Raw genomic sequence first — 11,144 nt, forward strand, 5'->3', positions numbered from 1 at the left:
CTAGAACTGAACTAGAACTGAACTAGAACTGAACTAGAACTGAACTAGAACTGAACTAGAACTGAACTAGAACTGAACTAGAACTGAACTAGAACTAAACAAGAACTCTACGTGTACTGAACTTAAATTTAACTACAACTAAACTTGTTGGCAAGTATATATATAGTCGCCCAATATTTCACTCTCATCTTTACATGATTTACATTGGAGAAGATGTACCGTAGACTGTGTGTCCATCATTTCAATGACTGGATTAAAACATGTTAAAATCCCATTCTACTGAACAATTCAAGTGTTTAGATAAGAACTTCTAATATAATCTTAAAGTAAAAACTAGTTCTACTAAAACTGCAGGGTATAAAATATTTGCTGCAGTATTACACATAGAGTTAATACTATATGTTCCGTAGTTAAGGGTATTATGTTATAGTGGATGTATCAAATAATTCTAAATCAAAGAACATTTTTGGTAATTAATAGACCTAGTTTTGGAAAATTCTACTTATTAATGTGTAAATTCGTTTATGTGTATACTTTAATAGGTATTAAATTCTCACTTACCAGAATTGCTCTGAAGTTTGTGGTTGATGATGTCTGTAATATAGAAAAAAACGAAGAATTGATAAAAAAATAGTTAAAAATGTTTGCATATTCTAAAAGTAAATTTTAAAATCTTTAAAAAATACAATTTTTTTAAGGTTTTGCAAAATAATACCTTTGATTTGTTGAAAATTTCAATAGATATATGGAATACATAAATCTTAATAACATAATTCAATAAAATTTGAAAACAAATTGTTAAAAATCTAAAGGATTGATCAGCAATGAATCTAGCCTCGACAGATTAAAATTTCAGATGGTGTAGGACATTTTATAATTAAAAGTGTTCCTGTGCATTTATATCTAAAGTCAAGCCAGAGACTCTTATAATATGTTACTACAGTTACCAGTTGTGGTTCCTTTAAGATCAATGTAGTGTCTGTGATTTAAACCCAAACCTACGAGAATGAATTTTTTGGATTAAATTTTTTTCGCTCCTATCTACTAGGAGCGTTACAAAATACAGGTATGGTGTAGGATGGATATTATGATAAATGCTGTAAACTGGGTGCAAGATGTTGAGTTGATGATACTTGCTTCGCTGATCTTTATGGTTGAGTGTGAATAGAACAATAATCTTTTTATAAAATTGTCCAAACACCTACAAAATCTTGAGTTACGAGTAATAAACCGTGTTATAAATCGTGTAATAAACTGTGTTAAATGTATATGTAGTCCATACTAATGTTTAGTTTTATATTGGGAGACTATCCCGTCTGTGTAGAAGTATGATTTTGCAATAGAACAGCATTGGTCAGAGATTAGATAGATCAAATTTTTGTACATAGAACGATGCACTCAAATTTGCCGCTTGTGTTTAAGAAGCTCAAAGGAACGATGGTGAGTCATATCACTGCACATCCAATGCTTGGAAAAGAACCACCGTAAAATAAGGACGTCATGGCAGGCGTTCACATAAAGCACTTCAACTTATACATACAGACAGACTTTTGCTAAAGCAACTTCGCTTTTTTTTAGCGCACAAGGTCAGAATTATTAAATTCAATGTCTTTAGGGAATGGCTGATTGTCTATAAGATACATTTTCGAATATTTTGGACGTATGTGAGCAATCACTTGGACTTTAAAAGCTTCAAAACGCTAGCATGTAGAAAAATTTAAAAAGTTTTTCTTAATTAAATATTGCAATTTAGACATTTTACATAGTTGGGGTCAAAATTTTCATTCGGTAGAGACGTTTTGATCCTAATCGTATGAAATCTATTAAAATGTTTAAGTAATATTTTTCCAAAACCCAAATACTAAAACAAATGGAGATGCTTCAGTTTAAAATTTTGTTAAATTTTGACCTTTGACTTGAAGCTAAATAGTTGCAACTTTTAAATAGATCGAAGAGGTTAAGGTAACAACATTTAACAATACAATTACAAATTATAGTCTAACCTAATTTACAGAGCAGGGTGATGATGAATAAACAACTGTTGTAGTTCATTAGATCAGGGTATCTGGTGGGAATCAAACTTTTGTTAAATTTTGACCTTTGACTTGAAGCTAAATAGTTGCAACTTTTAAAAATATTGAAAAGGTTAAAGTAACAACATATTACAATACAATTACAAATTATATGCTAACCTAATTTACAGAGCACAGGGTGACGATGACCAAACGATCGTTGTAGTGTAGCAGACTAGAGTATCTGATGGAAATCGAACCCATAGCCCTTGGACTGATAGGCTAGCATACTACCACTATCGGGTTACTCAGTAACAATATAAAATCCTATTAATTGAAGACATTTAAAAATATAACCAAAGTTAACTGAAAACTTAGATCAAGCTTTTTAAACGACAAATATTTCATTATTTAACCTTTGACCTTTGTGTTTTTAAGGTTTAAAAAGGAATTGATGTTTTTCCCATAAAAACGTTTAATATAATTAATTTTCTAAAATTAATTTCTTTATCTAGAATTGTGTTTTAAAAAATAAAAACTCATTTGTTTTTTGTTTTAAATAATTTGTTTTTATTATTATTTTCTTAGTTTTTTTTTTGAAATTTTTTTCTTAAAAATTTAAGACTTAAAGCTAAAATAAATAATAAAAATATAATTTTAATAATTTAAAGCTAGAGTAGGAAAAATAAATTATTTATTTGGTATTTACTAATTAAGGTTAATACTTAACTAAATATTTTATATACAAAAGTAATTTTTACAGTTTTTTTTATTATTATTTTTTTATTTATAATAAAATTTTGTCTAATAGTTTTTAAGTTTACTTTAAGTAAATATATAGGGATTTTTTTAATAATAAATTCGTAGTATTGGAAATAAATTAAATATTTTTTTTGTTAAGCTTTTAAAAGAAATTTTTTAAGTTAGGAAAAGTAGAGTAAATTAAGATAAAAAGGATATGTTTTTATATTTAGTTTAAGAGAGTTTATTATAAACAGCATTTTGTTAAGAAAAAGAAAAATTTGAATAATATTTTTTAAGAAATTTTAAAGTATTGCTGTTTATTTTTTATAAAATTGTTTGTGTGTATATTTTGCTAAATTTTAGTTTTATATTTCTTTTACTATAGTTTTATTGAAATTTTGTTGTAGCTTAAGTTTGAACTGTTTTATATTATAATTATTATTATGTGTGCCTGTGCTTTCCTTTCTATATATTTTTATTTAAATTTTCTAAATATATATATATTTTTTAAATTTATATAATTAAATTTATAGAAAACTTGGTTTTCTTTTAAGGTTAATTTGTTTTAAACAAAACGCTGTTAGTTTTTTTTACAAGTATAAATAAGTCCCTAAAGCTTTTTTTAATCATTAATAACATACCATACTCTAATTAAACTTTTAATAATTTCTATTAAATTATTTTGTCGAACTTAGGCACTGCATTACTTTTGTTGTTATTTCGTTTGTAATCAACTACTCCTTGTCATTGTTTTTAGTTATTATTAAGACTTAAAAAAATAATTGGTGCTACTTGGTTTTATTAGTCTGTATATAGATTTCTTTTTAGATGCTTAAGCCCATTGTTGGGTGCCATAGGGACAGCAGACAGAATAACGGGGTACTCGTGAGTATAAACCGGACATACCCTTCATATAGACATAATTAATGGGTGGTCTTAAAATACTCTGTTGTTTCTTTTCTGTCTTCTTAGAGGAGTTAGATGAATTGGAAGAGGAAGAATTTGAGGCTGAAGAACGTGTGGAAGATTTATTTGATTTGGCAGCGTTATTGCTATTCGATGAACTGCTGGCTGGTGAGGAATTGGATTTTTTACACTTAGAATCCCATACTCTTTTTAAGGGGGTACTCGAGCAGGATAAAGAACGTGTTGAACTGGCTGATACAGAGGAGATATGCTGGAAAATGCTTCTCACCGAAGATGTTATAGATATGCGACTCAAATGTAAACCTTTGGCAGAAGAAGTAGTTAGATTAGAGGAAGGTGTATTTGCTACTGAGGCTGGTGAAGATTTTGATTTGCTATTTACTACATTTTGATTGAAGATATTCTCTTGATTTTGTTGCAAATTATTTTCCTCATTCTCATCACTGCTAGAATTGCCACTATCCGATTCACTGTAATCCTCTTCTAAATCATCATGACAATCCAATGAACTTGAAGGTCTATAGATGGTAGTGGAGATATATATATGATGCTGTTTATTATTTGTGTAATTTTTATTTACTGAATTATCCATATCCTCTTGTTCGGGTGTAAATCGAGAACAGGCTGAGGTTGAAGAAGCTCTAGATGTACGTTCCTCACTGCTAATATCGAAACTGGAAGTGCCTGTGCCATTGGAATTAGTTTGCTGCATAGAACCATCTAAGCGAGAATTACGTTCATAACTCAATGAAAAGGAATCAGTAGAAGAGGATCTTAGCTCCTCTTGACTATTATAAACAATAGTTTGACCATTTTGATGGACCGTATGATGATTCGGATGATGATGTATAAAATGACGACCCAAATGTCTGCTAAGACAATGTAAAAAGGATCTGGAACGTAAGCCAGCTGGTTTGTTATCCAAACGTTGGGTTTTATAAGAATTTTTGATATCCGTAGTTGAGGATGAGGCCGAGCAGCCAGAGCTACTGGAACTGCTGGGTTTGGAGTTTTTATGTGGTGATAAAGTATCCATTTTCAGGTATTTATAATCCAGATTTTTTTTTAAGATTTTTTATTTTTCTTTTTAACACTTAGTTAATTTTTAAAATCTTTATTTCAAAGTTTTTATTTATTTATAAGTTTTTAAAAATAGTTTTTCAAAAATGTTCTTTTATTTTTTCACAAAATATTTTTGGTTTTTAATAATTTTAATAAATCCACTTGTAAGATTTTTTTAATGAATTTTTATTTCAATATTCTCAAAACCGTTAATATTTCCTTTCAATTTGATTTCAGATTTTCGCAATATTAATATTGACCGTAACTGTTCAAAGTCCGCTAGAGAACTAACATTTTACTGTTAGAAAGCGTTTGCTTTTATAGTTTATTCCATGGTCGTTAGTTGCTGCTACTAACCTTCGTGTATTAAAGCTTTTCAACAACATCAAGCGCAGACTCGTGTTTGTTTTACTCTAACACACACTCACACACAAACACATATATCCTTACACTGTCTAAGGCTAAAAGTAAAGCTTTTCAATGTTCACAGAAAATTTCAACACAAAACAGGACTCTTATGTTTAGTATATTTCGTTTGGCCTTAAACGAAACAACGTGATTTGTGACATTCACTTGTTTTGTTAGGAAAACATGACGACGTTAAACGCGTTGTGCGAAATTTCTCAATACAGTTGTTTTGAAAACTTACGAAACATGTGTTTCTTCCGGTATGCATGGTCTCTAACAGTCAGGGTTTATTGTCCCAATTTTTTTCTTTTCTTCCTCTACCAACAAAAAACCAAACAGAAAAAACAAGTACCCAAAAACACCTGTTGTTCTTTGATGTTTCATGACGATGTCGTTTGGTGGCGTTGATGATGGTGCTACTGTGACGATGTTATCCATTTTCTGTTTTACTTTCCCAAAGGCATTTTCTGCTGTTTTGACTTTCCTCCAATTTACTTGTTTTCGTTTTTTTTTTTCTGTGAAAGTTTTAAAATTTTTCAACGTGACTTTTCATTTTCCTTTTATTGTTTTACATTTCACGCTACAAGTACATTTCTTTTTTGGTCGTGCGTTTAAAAGTGTTTGTATATTGTCCTTTACAATTTAATCCAGTATTTATTGCGAAAAATTGTATTCTGTGATTTTCCTTTAAATGTTAATATATACATGGAAAATGTCTTAAATATAATGGGATCAAATGAACATTTTAGCACTTCATATGAACTTAAATAAATATTTAATCACATACTTGTTGTGTGTTCACCGCGAAAATAAAGGCAAAATAATTATTCTCAAATATAATTTTTTGCAAAATTAAACTTAACATAAAATTTTATAAATTCCGTGTAAATAAATTGCCTGTTCTCAGTATGTATTTAGATTTTTATTTTATATTTTTATGTCACGCTAAACTCTGGACATAAAATTATGCTTCAAAATAAGACAATATAATAAATTGAAATCAAATTTATCAAAAAGGTCTTTAACACATGAAACCATAGCGAAATATTCAATAAAGTTTTAGGATAAAAATTTTAAAAATTGCAAAATAAATTTTTGCTTTAAAAAAAATGTCTATGTTTTTTCTTTAAGAATGGGAAACTATGACAAGACTTTGACTAGACTATGGCTAGACTATAGATTAGACTTCAAGTAGAAAGAAAAAATAACTTTATATTAAAAATAATTTTCCACTTTTTTACTATAGACTATACTAGCCAATACTAGACTATGACTAGACTGTACACTAGACTATAGACTAGACTGTAGACTAGACTATAGACTATACTGTGGACTAGACTGTAGACTAGCCTTTAGACTAGACTATAGACTAGACTATAGACTAGACTATAGACTACACTATAGACTAGACTATAGACTAGACTATAGACTAGACTATAGACTAGACTATAGACTAGACTATAGACTAGACTATAGACTAGACTATAGACTAGACTAAAGACTAGACTATAGACTAGACTATAGACTAGACTATAGATAGACTAGACTATAGACTAGACTATAGACTAGACTATAGACTAGACTATAGACTAGACTATAGACTAGACTAGACTATAGACTAGACTATAGACTAGACTATAGACTAGACTATAGACTAGACTATAGACTAGACTATAGACTAGACTATAGACTAGACTATAGACTAGACTATAGACTAGACTATAGACTAGACTATAGACTAGACTATAGACTAGACTATAGACTAGACTATAGACTAGACTATAGACTAGACTATAGACTAGACTATAGACTAGACTATAGACTAGACTATAGACTAGACTATAGACTAGACTATAGACTAGACTATAGACTAGACTATAGACTAGACTATAGACTAGACTATAGACTAGACTATAGACTAGACTATAGACTAGACTATAGACTAGACTATAGACTAGACTATAGACTAGACTATAGACTAGACTATAGACTAGACTATAGACTAGACTATAGACTAGACTATAGACTAGACTATAGACTAGACTATAGACTAGACTATAGACTAGACTATAGACTAGACTATAGACTAGACTATAGACTAGACTATAGACTAGACTATAGACTAGACTATAGACTAGACTATAGACTAGACTATAGACTAGACTATAGACTAGACTATAGACTAGACTATAGACTAGACTATAGACTAGACTATAGACTAGACTATAGACTAGACTATAGACTAGACTATAGACTAGACTATAGACTAGACTATAGACTAGACTATAGACTAGACTATAGACTAGACTATAGACTAGACTAGACTATAGACTAGACTATAGACTAGACTATAGACTAGACTATAGACTAGACTATAGACTAGACTATAGACTAGAATATAGGCTAGACTATAGACTATACTACGATTAGACAATGACAAAAATATGACTAGACTATAAAAATACAATTTCTAGGTTTCACTTCTAACCTACTAAATAATGTTCAGTCCCAATTTAGATGCATTGGATAATACTGTCATAAGTAAAGGGGATACCATTTTACTTTTTCCACATATCATCAAAAAGAAAACTTTTTTCTTTTGCGGTTTTTTTCAGTAAAAGTTATATATCCCGAGAATAAGCATATAATAATTCACGTGTTAAGCCTCCACAAAAATAATAAAAATAATGTGATAGAATGAATTCAATAGTATTATAGAATCACATATGAATATATTAATGTGACTTAAAGTATGAAAATGAAGGACAGAATAAATCGTAGTGGTGTTATAAAATCAATGATGGGGATTTTGACATACACATGCTTATTAACGAAAAGAAAAAGGAATAAATTTTAATGATATGCATGATATTGATACGTGGGCAGGTGATAGAGGTATTTAAAAGATATCGTAAATAAGGATGAACATCTTTTTTATTTGCAAAATCCTTAAAAAAGGTTGTACCACTTATTAATTTAAGTGTGGATAATGAGAAACAAACTGACCTTTTCCTTAGTATTAGGGAGGAAACTTAATTTTTATAACATTTATACGAATACTTATCATTCAAGTTTTGAAACTGATTTCATATTAAACTTCGAGCATACACATAAATATGTATGTTAAGTTTGTCATATGACCAGAAAACCTGATACGTTATTTTGTTATAACTCTTTCAATAGCAATCTTACATACTGGGCGAGTGACAGTTTAGAATTATAAATAGTCTCAATGTTACTATTTCCATTCCAATTGTACTCTTTACAAGGTACAAAATAATGTGATAGTTGATATAATCCATATGAATACATACAATCAATAAACGTGTTTTTTTATTTTGAATCATTTTTAAAGGGAATTGTAAGAAAGAAAGAATCTTCACAACAGACAACAAGTTATAAGACAACTCGATTACAGTGGGTCACTGATAAATTGTGTGATGATAAATGTAGGATATTCATAGTCTAGTGGTAGTCTAGTCATAGTCTAGACATAGTCTAGTCATAGTCTAGACATAGTCTAGTCATAGTCTAGTCATAGTCTAGTCATAGTCTAGTCATAGTCCAGTCATAGTCTAGTCATAGTCTAGTCATAGTCTAGTCATAGTCTAGTCATAGTCTAGTCATAGTCTAGTCATAGTCTAGTCATAGTCTAGTCATAGTCTAGTCATAGTCTAGTCATAGTCTAGTCATAATAGTCTAGTAGTCTAGTCATAGTCTAGTCATAGTCTAGTTAGTCTACTAGTCATAGTCTAGTCATAGTCTAGTCATAGTCTAGTCATAGTCTAGTCATAGTCTAGTCATAGTCTAGTCATAGTCTAGTCATAGTCTAGTCATAGTCTAGTCATAGTCTAGTCATAGTCTAGTCATAGTCTAGTCATAGTCTAGTCATAGTCTAGTCATAGTCTAGTCATAGTCTAGTCATAGTCTAGTCATAGTCTAGTCATAGTCTAGTCATAGTCTAGTCATAGTCTAGTCATAGTCTAGTCATAGTCTAGTCATAGTCTAGTCATAGTCTAGTCATAGTCTAGTCATAGTCTAGTCATAGTCTAGTCATAGTCTAGTCATAGTCTAGTCATAGTCTAGTCATAGTCTAGTCATAGTCTAGTCATAGTCTAGTCATAGTCTAGTCATAGTCTAGTCATAGTCTAGTCATAGTCTAGTCATAGTCTAGTCATAGTCTAGTCATAGTCTCTAGTCATAGTCTAGTCATAGTCTAGTCATAGTCTAGTCATAGTCTAGTCATAGTCTAGTCATAGTCTAGTCATAGTCTAGTCATAGTCTAGTCATAGTCTAGTCATAGTCTAGTCATAGTCTAGTCATAGTCTAGTCATAGTCTAGTCATAGTCTAGTCATAGTCTAGTCATAGTCTAGTCATAGTCTAGTCATAGTCTAGTCATAGTCTAGTCATAGTCTAGTCATAGTCATAGTCTACTCATAGTCTAGTCATAGTCTATTCATAGTATAGACATCATTATTAACATCGAAGTATAATCTGTTAAGAACTCAGTTTAATAATGTTTGCTTTTAACGACCCCACTGTGCAGTTTACATATAATTTTTATTTACAAAATTTATACCTTACAACACAATAATATTTTTTCCTCTATATAAAGACAAAACAAAACTATAAATAAAGAAATTTTATTGGAATTTTTGACTAAAATAACTAACTAGTAGCTGCAAAACAAAAGTAGTAGATACAACAAACAACACAAAAAAACAATGGCCAAAAACAAAAACACGTTTAGAAGTCTTTCGTTTAGAATGTAATGAAGTGCAGAAGAATTGAAACAGACAAAGCGATGCAATATCAAGTTCAAGGTTTGTAATCACAATAAATGAGATTACAAAATCAAACCAGTTACAGAATAGTTCTTGTTTTTAGTTTCAATAGTCTAGTAATAACCAGTGGATGCTTAAAGAAATAGGCGTGAAGTTAATTTGTAAACGACACAAGTGTCAGAGTATAAAAAGCCTTTGTCTGACTAGAACACAAATTTTTCAAACAGTTGCAAAGTCAATACTAGTTGCACAACAGCTAAACCCGTTAAGCAAGAATATGATGATCTTATATAAATTGGTGTGTAAAATATACAAATTATATTTTTTATATAAAATTTAAATATATTTTACAAATTTTTATTTTCAGTTACTTTTCTTTTGTTTGCTAAGTATGGCTGTTACGGTTCCCATTATATCGGCTGGCATTACTTTTGGTTCACCCATCTATCGTCCCATTGGTACTCCAATATATTACGAAAGACCTTATACTTATTATCATGATAATTACTATTACAATGGACACTCCACGTATCCCTATGATTATTCCCCAAATTATGAATATGTTGGTGGTGGTATAGGTGGATTCCATGGTTCTATTGATTATTCTCCTTATATATTTTAATCATTTGATATTGTAAATTTGTGCTTACTTAGTGAGAGAGAATATTTTAAATTGCAATAAAGACTGATAGAGATAAAAAGTGAAATTAAAAGTGATTTAAATTCAAAGGGTTTTTTAGACTAATTAAGTCTTTAAATTGATGATTTTAAGGAAGTTGTTATGAAATTAAAAAAATTTTATATTTCTATGTAATAAAATTTATCTAATTAAAATTTATTACATTTTAAATTTATAACAATGTACAATTGTCTATAAAACAACTAAAAAATACACAAGTTTTTAAGAAAACCTCTGTTAACTATTTATAAATATTAAAATTCAATTTAATTTTTAATAGAAAAGAAAACAACCCACTAAATAGTACCCCAATTACCTAGAAACACTAATATTGTAAAAAATCAATTAGCAATACTTTGAAATCGATATAGGAAGCAAAAAGAAAACAATATTTTGTCATTAAAAATGAAAAAAAAACAACAAAAACAATAATTAATAAGAAAATAATACAAAAATCTAATTAAAAATTTTCAATATCTTGATACAAAATATAAAGTTTCATATCCCCCAAGTTTATACATATGTAT

General features: G+C 29.3%; 2 protein-coding genes across 2 annotated transcripts; one reads left to right on the forward strand and one right to left on the reverse strand.

Moving 5' to 3' along the window:
- Positions 1 to 3,353: 3,353 nt before the first annotated feature.
- LOC111681335 (suppressor protein SRP40) lies at positions 3,354 to 5,018 on the reverse strand. The gene has a single exon (XM_023443083.2). The coding sequence runs from the start codon at positions 4,717 to 4,719 to the stop codon at positions 3,589 to 3,591; it is 1,131 nt and encodes a 376-aa protein (XP_023298851.2). The 5' UTR covers positions 4,720 to 5,018; the 3' UTR covers positions 3,354 to 3,588.
- Positions 5,019 to 10,053: 5,035 nt separating this feature from the next.
- Positions 10,054 to 10,645, forward strand: LOC124420175. The gene is made up of 2 exons (XM_046952336.1): positions 10,054 to 10,236; positions 10,306 to 10,645. Exons 1-2 carry the CDS (start codon positions 10,069 to 10,071, stop codon positions 10,558 to 10,560), a joined length of 423 nt encoding a protein of 140 aa, XP_046808292.1. The 5' UTR covers positions 10,054 to 10,068; the 3' UTR covers positions 10,561 to 10,645.
- The last annotated feature ends 499 nt before the right edge of the window (positions 10,646 to 11,144 follow it).

Source organism: Lucilia cuprina, chromosome 5 (assembly GCF_022045245.1).
Source record: "Lucilia cuprina isolate Lc7/37 chromosome 5, ASM2204524v1, whole genome shotgun sequence".
NCBI lineage: Eukaryota > Metazoa > Arthropoda > Insecta > Diptera > Calliphoridae > Lucilia > Lucilia cuprina.

What these genes read in the sequence shown, in the direction of transcription:
- LOC111681335 (XM_023443083.2), bottom strand. Translation starts at nt 4,719, where the DNA reads ATGGATACTTTATCACCACATAAAAACTCCAAACCCAGCAGTTCCAGT.
- LOC124420175 (XM_046952336.1), top strand. Translation starts at nt 10,069, where the DNA reads ATGCTTAAAGAAATAGGCGTGAAGTTAATTTGTAAACGACACAAGTGT. An exon ending in TGATGATCTTATATAAATTG is followed by an intron (nt 10,237 to 10,305) that starts GTGTGTAAAATA and finishes TTTTATTTTCAG; the next exon opens with TTACTTTTCTTTTGTTTGCT.